Raw genomic sequence first — 15,442 nt, forward strand, 5'->3', positions numbered from 1 at the left:
TGACATTATCTCACATACATCAGCACCGCCTTTCTGTAGATTGTAGCCATGAACACTTTCTCTGCCTTTGACCTTTCTTATGAAAGCTAAAACACTTAGGGGCATATTACCAAGCAATAGCGATAAAAAACGGCCGCAATGCATGAATATCGCTGAAAAGTCAGCGATATTCATGCATTACCGAGCTAATGCTCTTAGCCATGTTATCCACCTCCCATTGGATAACATGGCTAAGAACTGCTCAGGGCAGGTGTTAGCTTTTGGAGATATTCGCGCTTAGCGCGAATATCTCCAAAAGTTGGTAATAGGAGATAGTGATGTTAGCGACTGTTTCCAGTTGCTAACATCTTGGCACGCCCACTTTGCATGTCATCACTGACATGCAAAGTGGGGCCCAAGATGGTCGCTATCTCCTACTAGCTGTCGCTAACTCGTGTTAGCGACAGCTAGGTAATAGGGAGATCATTTTATCTCCGCTTTCTTGGCTTTTAAATCCAAAAAAGCATAGATAAACCCCCTTGATAATATGCCCCTTAGTGTGCTCCATAAATACAAACCACTAATTTGTTCATTTTCCTGTCTTCTGATTGGCAGATCCCATCTCCAATGTGTTCATCTCTAGCAATTTGACTTCAGGTCACCTTTGGGAAAATGAAGGCTCGGTGAATCTGACCTGCTCGGCTCTGGGAACGGATCCCATCTTCTCCTGGACGTTCAATGGGAGCGCCCTCCCTCAAGACCCACGGTACCACCTGTCGCCGGATGGGTCATCCCTGGTAATCAACCCGGTGACCAGACGAGACACCGGACCCTTTGTCTGCTCAGCATCCAATCCTGCCAATACCCAGAGCAGCCAGCCATTGCTGCTTTCCATCTCCTGTGAGTATTGCTTGGAGAGTGGATGGAGCAATGGATGCATGGTTGACTCAAAGCATTAACTATTTTAAGTTTTAAACTATAAGTTTATTAAAGTAGAAGCATTAATACAACAGAACCGAACAAATAATGAGAAAGGAGAAAGGGAGGGGAACGTAAGTAAAATATCAATACATAACCATGACTGATCAAAAGGACAACATAAACCTTAAAATAAATAATAAAGGATACTTAAAATTAGGGTAGATAATACAATACAATACAGAGTACAAAATACAAAAGCACCCTCCGCCTCACCACCCCAACCGCAACCACCGCACCCAATGACGCTGGACCCCAACAGACCCTACTCAGCCAGACCCCCTCCCTGTGGATGACACCATCAAGCTCATGAAGAGCATCCCCTCTGTCACACCCTCCGATGCCTGGCCACACCACATCTTCAACACAGCAGGCATCATCATCACCCCCAATCTCTTCTTAACCATCAACTGCTCCATCAACTCCGCCTCCTTCCCGGAAGAAAGGAAACATGCCGAGATCAACCTCTTGCTGAAAAACCCAGTGCACCCCAAAACCCTATCTCATCCTGACCCCTAAGAATATCCCATCACCCTAAAACCTAAACACACCCTGAACCCCAAAAATACCTGAGCACCCAAAACCTTAACTGAACCCTAAAAATACCCCTACACCCCAAAACCGTAACCCACCCTGACCCCTAAAAATACCCCTGTACCCCAAAACCTAAATGCACTCTGAACCCCAGAAAATACGCCAGCACCCCAAAACCTTTAACGCACCCTGAACCCTCAAAATACCTCATGCACCCCAAAACCCTAACCCACCCTGACCCCTAAAAATACCCCAGTACCCCAAAACCTAAACGAACCCTGAACCCCAAAAATACAGCAGCACCCCAAAACCTTAAACGCACCCTGAACCCTCAAAATACCCCATGCACCCCAAAACCCAAACCCGCCCTGACCCCTAAAAATGCCCCTGAATCCCAAAACCTAAAAGCACCCTGATTCCTAAAATTACCACATACACCCCAAAACCCTAACCCACCCTGACCCCTAAAATTGCCCCAGCACCCCAAAACCTAGACTCAACTTAATTTGCACAGTAACATAATTTGGTGTCGTAAGTGCATAATAAGTAATGGAACATGCGTAGTAAATGCATGCTAAGTAATGACATCTGTGAACAAAAATATGGGTAGTAATGGTAATACGAAGTAATCACCGCGTACTAAAGGTAGAATGCCTGTTAAATGCCCTCTGGACCACATATAGATGATTGGTTCAACTGCCAAATGCCTAATACCCTCGCTGTCAAGGATTGCTTTAAGTCACAGTTTTTTCTCTCAGCAACCAAATTTGCCTTGGGATGGTTTGGGAAGGAGAACCGCAAGGCCACACCCAAACTTCCCATGGCTTCTTCATAATCCCGAGCGCTAAACGCCGAACCCTGTCAGAATGTAGTGTGCCAATTGCTTATGGGCTGATAAAGATTCAGTTTAAGTGTCAGTTGAGTGCTGGGGCCAAACCCAAAGGAATCTGGAGCATGAATCTACAGCTACCAATCTACTGCCACCAAGATGTACTTGTAAGACCCATCTGAGAGTAAGGGGCCGCAGTGATCTAAATATACACATGCAAGAGGTTTGTCAGATCAATAAAGGTGTTTGTGGTGGACATGCTATAGTGGAGCCCTTCATCTGCTGGCAGATGTTGCATTTGAGGTCAATGTCCTTGGTTTGGTAAGACCTGGCCACTAATAGTGCTGCTTTAGTAGTGATCCCTGCATGTGCTGAACCTAGACCCTCGTGTGCGGTTGTATCAATCCCAATCTGCAATCAGTATTTAGTATTATTTTATCCTGCACTCTTGGAATCTGAGCATATGGAATGTTTTGTGCATCTAACTTGTAGGAGTACTTGAGTGGAAAGCCTTTTGGCAGGGCTGAGCTGTTGCGTGTGGCATTGACAGTTATCATAGTTGTTCTGTCTATTCTCTTACTGGAGCAAGTTATTGCAGCAACGGCTGCAGTGCGTACTGTTGCCTTAGCAGCTTCATTTACCATCAAATGTCCTTCAACGTGAACTACAACACATTGATGACTCAATGTATGAATAACATGAGCCCATGGCAGGCCATTTTTTAGCATTGCCACCCGTTCCTAAAGCATCTTTTGCTTTACTGTGTAACCTGTAGAATCCCTGAATCCATTCTGGTATTCATAACAGGACTTGACACAGTAAAATGAATCCCACACAACTAGTGTGGGAAATTCACATTCTGTATTTTGTAGTGCCGGTATCAAAGCTTTTAGTTCCGCCAGCTGCGCCGTACAGGTATGGGTTTTCCCAGGAAGGAACTTTTCCATCATGCATGCGCCCTTTCGTATTGCGCATGCCGCAGAATATTGCTGTTTTGTTTCTACGGCTGGCTGGGCATATCCATCGGTATAAATGATACATTCATATCAATCTAGAGGTATTATTTTATTTAGCAGATGATATTCTTGTTCGTACTGCAAGAATACTTGTGTTTGTAATGTAGAGTCAAATCTGTAACCTACATCTTTTGTAGTGAGAGAGTTAGCCCATTGAATCCATCTTGGAAGAAATGCTTTAGCATTTGGGATGCTTGCCTTTGTATTGGCCTTTAGGGACCGTACTGGGGTCACAACAATTATGCGTTTCCCCTGCGCTAGAGTTCTCTCTCTTACTACAGCAGTCTGCACTGCTGTGACAATTTGTTTAGTGAGCATTTCAGTATTTATGTATAAATGTGATTTGTAGGCTATAGGTACAGTATCACCCTCATTAAAAGTGACATATGTATACCCAGTTGGTCCAGCGACTACGTGGATCACCAGATTAGTTGTGTTAATCTGTGTGTGTAAATGTTTGGAAGGTAACATGTCAGCTTGTACAGATGTAAAATATCTGTATGTTCCTGTATGCAATGATGTACTGAAAAATCAGGTCAAATTGAGTTGTAGAAGGTTTCACCCTTACTGTGGTATCCAAAATGTATGTTCTGCCAAAATTCAAAAATCCTAAAACGGATTTTAGTCTTTTCAGAGTTGTCGGAGGTTTGAGTAGTGCACTGTTTTCAAAAAAATTGTGCAGCTAGGCTTTTGCCTTCACCTGACAATTCGTATCCTAAAAATAGGACACAGAGGTGGGCATTTTTTGATTTTTTTAAATTAAATTTGTATCCCAGGTGGGGGAACCCAAGAATTATGTGGTCACCCCAGACTAGTGTTGTATTAATTCATTGTCCATCAGGTAGATGTCATCTGCTAAGGACAATGCCTCCTCATCCAAATTCTTAAGTAACTCTATTACCCTGGCTGAAAACAGTCCAGGGCTGTTCTTATACCCTTGTTGTAATTGACAATATTGCCGCTGAGAGCCTAGTACCAAGAATGCAGTCAAATATTTGCTCCCAGGTGCTATATTTTGGCAGAAAAATCCATTTGAGAATTTTCTATCACACCCTGGTACTCAAGTTGATCTAGGATCTCCTGACCTCTTTCTTTGCCTCATGTTCAATCGGGTATTGTCTCTGTGGTTGAGAAATTGATTTTAATGGGATTTCATGATGTGGCGGCTCATCATCCCACTCAACATGATTGCAGTAAAGTGTAGGAGCAAATGGTAATGCCTACTGCTGTGCATATGAATTTTTAACTGATTCTGATATGAGGTCAGAGAAGGCAGGAAAAATAACTTCCTCCCCCATTGGGAAATCCATTGCTAAATAGGTGGCCAATCCTTTTCAGCCAAAAGAATACCATAACCATATGTCAGGTTCTCCCAAAAGAGACCTTTTACCTTCCTGGGTATGTCCCTCCTCCATTTAGGGTAATATTTTGTATAAACAATGTGCAACACTTACCCTTATATCAGGTGTTTCCACCATTATATGCTTACTCAGCGCTGATACTCCCAGATAATCTATCAGGTTCTGGTGAGCTATTGTGAATTCTACCTTCCTGTACAGCATCGTCACTGCCCTTTCCCCATTCAGAAGCAAATTCCTCAGTAGCCTGGCATTTCTAATTTTAATCCCAGCTACCTTTTTCTTTTTAAATTGAAGTTTGGAAGTCTTTTGTTTATCTTCTTGTTTAATGTTGTGGTCCAAAGTGCGACGTGTCTCCCTGTCCAGCTTGACTCGCTCTTCCAATCTGTGCTCTGACTGTCCGTCTCTCTTGGAACATTTTTCAGATGACTCCTGAAAGGAATGAGAGGAGCATGCATCAGTATCCTGATACCTATCAGGCTTTCTAATATTGTCACAGTTTCTCAAATTGTATTTTATTTCAGTGTGCTCTTGTTGTGGAGACCCATTCTGTGACTGGGTTTTATTTTGTTTATTTTTTTTGTTTATTATCCCAATTTTCTTTTGAAGAATCAGGTGCTTGCTTAGAGTTATAATTTTCAGAATTGCTCTTAACTATTGGCTTCCCAGGTCTGTCTCACAGATTATCTCTACCAAGGCAAGATTATGGGGCTGATTCCGATTCGGGACAAACGGCTCTGAATAGCCGTTTGGAGCATTTTTCCTGTACGAATCGTACCCTGCAACGTCCCCCGTACGTACGACGAAGTATGATTCGCACCAGGAGCCGTACTCCTTACGAGTCGTACAGAGACCATACGACTCTAATCTCCGTACGATTCTTCCTCGGAACCCGCTGTATGCGACATCTGTACGGTTCACGGCTGGTTTTTACGACCCAGCAAGTACGATACGTGTCGGGTACGCACCGTACGACCCTTTTACTACGAGAGCTAAAAACAGCCGTAAAAGCAGAGTTCGCGCCGAAACAGGTACGGAACGGCCCCCCTGGGTACGGTCCGTACACCCCATGATCACAGGGGTACGCACCGTACCCCTGCGATCATGGGGTGTACGCACCGTACTCGGTGTACGATGGGTGTACGCACCGTACCCCATGTACGCTGGGTGTATGCACCGTACCCCATGTACGATGGGTGTACGCACCGTACCCCATGTACGATGGGTGTACGCACCGTACCCCATGTATGATGCCTCCCCTTTTATGTTACTCAACATAATGGCCGATACGCGGGCAAAATTGCCCCTCAATTTCATCCCCAGATCTAGGGCAGGCTCTGCCCCGTACTCATTCTGAATCGGTTTCAGTACATCTGGTATGACTGTTATTGAAGGGTGACCATGTGTTCTGATATTTAAGGCAGCAAAGATCTTCTCCGGGGGAGCCATCCCCATTGGCAAACAAATTGTCAGTATTCTGTGCATTTTCCGCTGGCCCGTATGCAGAAAACATCTTCAAGATGTGCTGTTTTTGCACTATCCAGAACGAGATTTGCTCCTGGCTGGTGGGAAAACTTCCCATAATAGCATTCATTGTTTGTGGGCTATATCTGTAGGAACCTTGTGTGGTTGTGAAGCCTGAGCAGACTTCGCAGGTTGAAGTGTTAATGTTCTCATTAGTTATAGTGTAAGATTTCTGTAAACTTTTACTAAATCTCTGAAGTGTGTATGCATTCCTGCTGCTGATAAAGCAACAATGTCCGGATGCAGTGTGTGTAAAGCTAAGACCGACCAGGTCGCTCGTTCTATGCTGAGCGGACTGAGTCTTACATGTTCTGTGGTATGGGATAGGGCGCCTTTGAACGAATGAATGTGCTCTTGGTAAGTTAACGGGACTTCTGAGTCCACGAATGGAAAATACTCAGCAGGTGGTTCAACTTCAATGTATTCATGAAATAACAGTGTGTGTGCGCCTATGGGCGGTAATTTAACCCAAGAATAGAATACCTTTGTCCTGAATGCTTCGTCTGCCTCAACCACAAAGGTAAATTCTCCACCTGCTGCCGGCCGGCCATGTTGTAACAATTTCACTCATAGTAACTGCAATTTTCTGAAATACTTGTGCAGCTATCTGTTCTTCAACATCCTCAGTTTGTTCAGTGATTGTCACAGCAGTAGTAGTTTAGCTAATATTTAACAATGCAGGAACTTCTAATTCTCCAAGCTTGATTAACCTACAGCCATTACATAGGGTCTACCTAGTGCTGAGGTGGATTTGTTTCCCTTCCCAGTATGGACGTCTCATGTTCAAATGTGAGTAAGAGTCTCTGAGAAAGCACAACATAACTACTCAGATGGATCACTGACAAAATATAGAATACAAAAATATAGAATAGTAAAAATATCGAAGTAAAAATATAGAAAGCAAAAAAATCGAAGTCCTATCTACAAACAGGTAAGTACAAAAATATCAAATCAAAAATATCGAGCAAAAAAAAAAGTTAGTCAAAATATATATTTTTTTAATGTCTTAAAAGTAATTTAAAATTAATGAAATAATAACTATAATTAACTAAAACATACTTAAAAATACTTAAATAACTTTAAAATTATAAAAAAATTATTTTAAGTAAAAAAAATAAACATACTATTTGATTTTTTAACACATATATATATATATATTAACATAATATTATTTAAAAATATACAATATTTTACTGTAGGATAAAAATTACTATTCCCACTCCAGTGAGTGCAACAGTGGGGAAAGCGTTGGATAGAGTAGGGGTACAAATTACTATTCCCACACCAGAGAGTGCAACAGTAGGAAAAGCGTTGGATAGCATAGGGGTAAAAATTACTATTCCCACTCCAGAGAGTGCAACAGTAGGGAAAGCGTTGGATAGCGTAGGGGTAAAAATTACTAATCCCACTCCAGAGAGTGCAACAGTAGGGAAAGCGTTGGCTAGCGTAGGGGTAAAAATTATTATTGCCACTCCAGAGGGTGCAACAGTATGGAAAGCGTTGGATAATGGGAGGGTAAAAATTACTATTCCCACTCTAGTGAGTTTAACAGTAGGGAAAGTAAAAATTTAATATATGAATACGAATAAATTAAATATCAATACCAATAAAAATTAATTTAAATAAATTACAAATGTAAAATTATGTAAAAAATAATCAATTAAGAATACAAATAAATATTAGTTATTACAATTCATTTCATATTAATACTTATTAATTACCAATTAACATTTAATTAACAATAAATTAAAAATAAATACCAATAAATAAATAAAAATGATTTATTTAATTACAATTAAATTACTTCCCACCCTGTTCCCCAATAAACACAGAACCCACGACAGAAAATCTATACTACTATAATAAAGCAGAAACTTTCAGGCTTTGAGGCGGGTAAACTCGGGAACCACTGCGTCAATCTACACACCCGATACACCGTTGAAATCGGCAGGGTGTGTAAATGGTTATAGGCTACATGAATTAAAAACATAAACGTTATTTAAAATTTTATATTAAAATAAAAAGTAGTCCCTCAAAAGTAGCGCCGGACGCGCCGTGCGTGGTCACGTTAGGAGCACGGGGAGGAGCGGCGTTCGAGGAGCGGCGGACATGGCGCGGGGGAGGAGCGGCGACGTCAGGAGCAGAGGACCAGCGGTGGAGGAGGAGCGGCGGACATGGCGCAGGGGAGGAGCGGTGGTGCGAGCGGACAGGCGGGAGCAGCGCCGGCGGAGGTAAGGGCACTCATGTAGGGGCAGGCGGGGGTCGGGGCAGGCGGGGGACGGGACGGGCCGAGCGGGGGACGGGACGGGCGGGCGGCGGTCAGGGAAGCCTGAGGACAAGAAAGAGGAGGCAAACGGTGCACTACGAATGTCAGACAAACGGTGCATTACAGGAGGAAAAGGAGGAAAAAGTGACGTGTAGCCAGAGGGGTTTTAGATGCTGTAAATGTTGAGCCACCTCGGCTTCCGTAGGATAATCCCATGCTCTTCTCAATGGAACTCTGTGCTCCGCCATTAACAAAGTGCTTAACGAAGGCCTACACACTGTCAGGAGAAAAACGGTACCCCCTCGAACGAGGCCACCTTCTGTCAAAAAGGGGAGAGTTTGCTCACATAACTGTCAGCGGTGAATATGTTATTGTTTAGATGCGTTTGCTTCACTATAGGAGATTATATTTATATAGGAATATTTCCTTCACGAATACCTGCGTCCCTTGGGTGGAGTGGAGGGAAGGGGGTGGATGACGTGTGCACGAGGAAAAAGTGACGTGTGCAGGTTACAAAAGTGGGGCGGGCGGGGGCCCTGAAGCAAAGTAAATTACAGGAGGAAAAAGTGACGTCTGCAGGTTACAAAAGCGGGGCGGGAGGGGGCCCTGCAGCCTAATTGCTCCCGGGCAACGTCGGGACGGGCTGCTAGTGAATTAATAAAATTAACATAATTATCAATTAATCAATTTATAAAAATGAATTACCAATTAAAAATTAATTACCAATTCAAAATTAATTATTTACAAATGTATAATTAATTACCAATTAATTCAAAATAAATACCAATAAATAAATTAACATATTTAATTAATTACAATTAAATTACTTCCCACCCTATTCCCCTATAAACCCACAACCTGCTACGGAAAATAAAATAATTAAATTAACACAATTATCAATTAATCAATTAATAAGAATTAATTACCAATTAAAAAATAATTAATTACCAATTAAAAATGAATTAATTACTCATTAAAAATTAATTACAAATTAATTCAAAATGAATACTAATAAATAAATTAACATATTTATTTAATTACAATTAAATTACTTCCCACCCTATTCCCCATTAAACCCACAACCCGCTGCAGAATTAAATTGCGCAAAAATTGAATAACATAACATAAAAAAACACTTTAAAAAATTCTATATTATTAAAAATTCGATATATCTTAATAACTATATTATATACTTCGATATGTTAACTTTCTATATTTTAAAAATCGATATTACATTACTAACCTTCAAAACGATATTTTTCACCACTATATTCTGTCCATTCGATATTTTGTCCATTCTATATTTTTACTTCAATATTTGTGCTATTCTATATTTTTGAATCAATATTATGTCTGTATACCACTCAGATTGATTGCTAAATACAATCCTAACCAACTTTGGCGGCGCCATGTCGTGTAGTTCATACTATCTATAGGATCTGGCATTGTTTGGACAACATAAACCAGTGGCTTGGTGTCAAGACAGATTCCGGACAACCTGCAGGATATTTTGGCCTATAGGCCAGCTAGCTCACAATGCCACCGTAACCCCCTAAACTATCAGGGAGCAAATGGTTTCTGGCAACCACTGAACATGACAACCCTGACCCCTCAAGGATCATGGAAACAGTACAGTTCTCAGCATGCAAGGACCTAGGTCTCTGTGGATGTGACTCCTCTGCTAATCTATTGGGATGCTAATCTTTTATAATTGAAAGCAGCCTGGTGATGTGCATATAGATAAGTGATGTTTTGGATACGTAGATAGCCCTGTCACCCCGTGGAAGAAGAGAGCGATGACATTTGTACATAGTGTGAAACAAGACCTTGTACATGATGTTCAGGGTGTTGTGATAATGTTGTGCGAAGCTAGATGTGTAAACAAGTTTAGTTTCAAGGAAACTGATCCAACATTGTCGCGCACGCAAATATGTGCAAAAGGTCACAGCTGAAAATCTTATTTTTGAATCTGATTCGCTACATGGGCCTAACTTGGGAATATAACAGCAGGTCTGTGGCAAAGAGGCTTCATGGAGCAATGACTGGCAGGCCCTGAACCTTGAGGAGGCATTTGATCATGGACCTTGGTGTTGCATGTGTCGGTTCAACAGACTGCATGATGTGGACGACTTCTAGCTCATCATCATCCATGGCACTCTCCATGGTTGTGTCAGGGTGTGCATCGACAGAGCAGAGTGTTTTGACTAGGGCCAGGGCTGTCTTTGGGTAGAGTGGCACACTTTGTAGAAGTGGTTCAATTTTACACACACAGTGCACTTCTTACCCCATGCTTGACAGTCTCCTTAGTGGGGATATTGACCTCAATACCACCGGCTTCACTTTCCAGGCCTCTATGCTGATGTCTTTGACGAGTTCCTCCTTGATTGGTGACTCTAGAGCCATGTCTATGTGTGCTGTCCTTGCCTTAGAAAGTTCATTGGACCACCCTAGGGAACGATTACCTTTCATCGACATGTTTGGCTCTTGCAGGATGCATTCTCTGAGTTTCACTGACGTGCACCCCTGGATAAACTGCACCCTCACCTAATCCTCCTCATCGGCCAGAGTGCAGGTGCTTGCCAGTTCTTTAGGCCAGCATGGAACATGTCCACCAACTTCTCTGGTTTCTGGCAAGCTTGGTGGAGGAAGAAGTGTTCATAGAGTTTGCAAAAGGTTCAAAGTGGGAAGAATTGGCATGCTTAAGTATTGTGTAGGTACGCGGTGGCCCGATTTGACGACTGACCTCCAATGAGGTGACACTTGGACATTCTCTAAGCAAGGCCAGGCAGCATACCTGGAGACATCTGACCAGGAAAGTGAGAGCAAACACTGTGTGCATGGGTAGCGGGCAACCTCCAGTGAGGTGACCTTTGGACGTAAAGAAGCAAGGACAGGTAGCATGCCTGGAGACACCTGGCTAGGACAGTGACACCAAACACTCCCTGCATGGGTAGCGGGCAAACTCGAGTGAGAAGACCCATTGATGTATGCTAAGAAGGACAGACATACCTGGAGACAAGTGTGGCACATGGTGCCCTAATGTGTAACGTAGATTTCATTAGAATTGATGGCGCTGGTACAACTGCACTTCTAGTCAAGTCTCTGCAGAAGATGTAAACATTTATCAAGAGAATTTGTAAAGTATTGTAGTCTCACTTACAATTGGTTCTATCGTGAAAATGTAACTTATATTCTTAAAACGTAGTATCAAGAAATCTATACTTTCCATTGGAAGGTGCTGTTTTCTTATTTTAGGTCTGGCAGGAAGTGGGGGGCTGGAAGATATAATATTGTTATTCAGCCCCATTCTGGTGACTCAATCGATTCTGCCAAAAAGAAACGGCAGATGTATCAAGGTTTTGCATTACTCTTGTGCCACGCAAGTGGGTGCAAGGGTGCCGGTAAAATCGAAGTGAGATTTATCAAGTCATTTAAGGCCACCTTGCGTGACCCTGTATGGCTTGATACATCTAGAGTAATACAAGGCAGCACAAATCACTGCATTGTGGTACTGTGACCCAGCGAGGTGTTCCATGGGTATAACATGGGTGTTCCCATGCAACCACCCATGCATTTTGACACATTCCCAGACTCACCATTAGTGGTACACCTGGGAATGTGTTAAAATGCTATGCCTCCCTGGGTGAGGCATAACAAGGAGAAATATCTTTATTTTTTCCTCATTCTTTCATCTTACTACATGTGCTGCATTCTGCATTCTTGAGCTGGGTGTGAGGTTTATTTGGGATCCTGACTTGGACATGAGGTGTAGGTGGTATCCTGAGCTCGGCGTCAGGTCTACGTGGGTGTCTGCTTGTTGTCCAGTGCAGGGTGTTGTGAACACAGGGCCAGTACTCAGAATGGAGTAGCTCCTCACTCCATTTCTCTTTGTTCCTTTTCAGTGAGACCCAGTGGTGGAATTCAGTGTGGAGCTCAGAGTATCAGTGACAGTCACGTGGAGCTCTCGTGCTCCTGGACTGGGGGGTCCCCACCTGCCAACGTACAACTGCAGTTGCCCCCCAGCATTGATGCTGGTGCAAACAACGAGGTGAAGCGTAACGTGTCCCGGAGCGATATCACTCCTAGCATGACCCTGACATGCAGAGGGGCGCAGGAAGGCTACACCGACAATTGTTCTTTGGCACTTGGTAAGTTTATAGTGTTTACCATAATTTTACTTTTTCTGTATGTTGTTTCCCAGTGCCTTGTGGTGCATGACTCCCATTAAGTGCGTTTGTTGTGGACTCTTGTTTTAAACCCCATTTGTCATTGCTCTGACATAAAAGCCCCTCAATTGTAGCTCTGAAGGCACTGCTTTAGTGCATGGTCTTCTGAGACCTTAACCAAGGCCTCCAGAAACCGAGGAAGGGGGCGGGATGAGCAAGGGTGCCACAAGTCTTGGACTCACCTGCCGCTGTCACAGAGCTGCTGCCACAGAGCCGCTGTCACAGAGCCGCTGTCACAGAGCGCGGCTCTCCTTCTCACAGTGAAGCATTGAGAGCAGAGCTTCAGGTAGGAAGAGGCCATTCAGCATAGTGGGTGGTGATGGAGAGTGGCAGGTATTTGTTTTTGTGGGGAGTGTGGGAAGGTGGTTACTTGCATGAATTTAGACACTACTGAGGCCGGTTCAGGGGAAGAGGACATGTTGTGCATGGCTCCCTCATGTCCGCTGTAAGCATGTGCAGGCTGCTGACATGACTCTTTTAAACAAGAGTGGCCCCTGGAGAAGGGAGAATATTAGGACAATGAATATAGACTCAGTCGTTGCTATATTGAATCGACATGTCCAGCCGGATAGAGGTCTAATATTTACTTTCTTGGCAAATAGAAAAGGTTTTTACACTATAATACAGACAGTGGGACACAAACCTGTGCCCTACTTAGCACATGGAAAACATTTACAAGCAGTGGAAAACAACAAACAAGGGGCTTTTAGGCAAAAGCTTTACATTCCGTTGTACTTGATGAGTAAACATTGTAAAAGTACAGCAAATCACATTAGACACCTATACAAATTCAGTACACACAAGGTTTGAGTGTATAAGGTGTTTCAAAGTGTCGACGGTGTTTCGATCCAGCATGACAGTACGCGGATCATCATCAGGACATAGATATTATGCCTAATAATAGGAAGCCTTAATTGCCCAGGGAGGGGCTCAAGGCAGAGATATTCAAAGCGGAGCCACGGGGATTGAAGAGAGGTCCGGTAATGAATGTTGCTGGACGGGACAACTCAGTGATTCTATGAGTGCACACGGCTTTCCCGAGTGGTTGCGAGTATTCTCTCGGGAGGATGGGGCTGGCACGGTGGCCGGTCTCGAGGATACGACAGCGGCTCAATAGCAGAGTCTGTGTGGTGAAGTTACAGAAGGCTGCTGACATGAGCCATAGAACGAGTTTTAGGGCAGCCATTTAAAACTGAAAATTGTAGATGTGTATTTTTTAAAGATTTTTGCTTTCCTCCTTTGGGCACTAGGGGAGCTCAGAGACAACCAGGGCGTTGCTTTCAATATCTAATTCACTTCATGTGGGAAACAACCTTGTGATTTGCAGCTAACCAGCTCCAGTTCTTCATCTTACAGGGACTGGCACCTTTGTCTTGACCATCTACACTCTGAGCACTATGAGATCTCACCTATCAGCACCACCCCTCTCATTTAGTAGCCTGGACATCGAAAGCCATATATTCTTCCAAACCAACTGCAGACATATCCCATGTCTCATACAGCAGTAGTACAAGGGCTCCGCGGAGGGGAAAGAAGCTTGCCCTCAGCAACAGTATGGCACAAGTCAAGTTACATTCATTTGGAAGCAGAAAAGAGTGGCTATCGATGAGTCTCTTGTTGCAGGACCAGAGACCCTCATGACAATCAGGTTTGTGCTTCCATCTGTAAGGACCAGTCACACATCAATCCTGAGAACAAATGTGGTCTTTGAGCTGCAGAATGTTGACCTTTTTCTGAAACATCCCAAGTGTTACTTCTGTGTTTCCAAAGCATAGAATTTTTCTTTTTCTTACAAAATGAACCAACAAAGTGAAAACTAAAGGCAAAGATGTAAACGGAGGACTCCATCAACAAGACATCAGGAGGGAGAGGATCATGAAAGAAGAGAACAGTCACTGCTCTGCTGCCTCTGGAGTAGAAGCAGCTGTGAGTGATGCCCTTTGGAATGAGTACATCCTGCAGGGCCAACAAGCGCAAGTCACTTGTGCGTGCTCAGTTTCTTTCTGCACTTCAGCTCGTGTCCTGTGCATGTGCCATATATTCCCAAGGACAGTGGCTTTGCTTCAGTCTTGAGATCAAAGACATTTAGTAGTTATGGAAACACTGACCATTCCAGGCTTGGACCATGGAGATGAAATTGTAGGAGATTACTGCTGCCATGTAAGGGTGACATGGTGGGGCCGAAGACTACCGCACAATTTCTGGGAAGTAGAGAGAAGTCAATATTATGCCAGAAACAAGGTTTGATAGTGAACCAGTGGGACAGGAGACCCCTAGCAAACATGGAAGAGCGTGAAGGCACATTTAAGCTCTGGGTCTCCTCTTCAGCTGAGTAGCGCGTCATCAAGTCAGAGAACATTACAAAAAGTCCCTCCATGTCTTTGCCCATCACAAGGAGCACCTGAAGACCAGTCATCCCCCTGGGGGATAGTAACTCAAGTTCATCACTCTCTGTGCTCCTTCGCTGATGCAGTCTAGTCAAGCCTTCACTCATGGTCTTAAATTCTCACTTCTCACTCCTCCTTGTTTGCTTGTACCAGAGTCCTCTGGTCAGCACAGGATGGCCCATTGTACCACTTTGGCATTTTATCAGTTGGCAGGGGACTAGAAGACTGCAGTCAGAGCTGGATGGGCCACCATGACCCACCGTGGAAGTCACCTTGGCTCCATTGTAGTCACATCCTCCAGCACTGGGGGCTGGTTTGTGCATTTCTGCGGTGGCTGGATTTGAT

At 43.5% G+C, this 15,442-nt stretch overlaps 1 protein-coding gene across 1 annotated transcript in view; it reads left to right on the plus strand.

The window, feature by feature from the left end:
* The window catches only part of LOC144768903 (cell adhesion molecule CEACAM1-like), a 235,468-nt gene that overhangs the window by 53,538 nt on the left and 166,488 nt on the right, over positions 1-15,442 (plus strand). Inside the window, exons 3-4 of the mRNA XM_078652916.1 lie at positions 595-879; positions 12,387-12,632. Of these exons, the coding sequence (XP_078509042.1) occupies positions 595-879; positions 12,387-12,632 (531 nt within the window). The remainder of the gene's footprint in view (positions 1-594; positions 880-12,386; positions 12,633-15,442) is intronic.

This window comes from Lissotriton helveticus, chromosome 7 (assembly GCF_964261635.1).
Source record: "Lissotriton helveticus chromosome 7, aLisHel1.1, whole genome shotgun sequence".
Taxonomy (NCBI): Eukaryota; Metazoa; Chordata; class Amphibia; order Caudata; family Salamandridae; genus Lissotriton; species Lissotriton helveticus.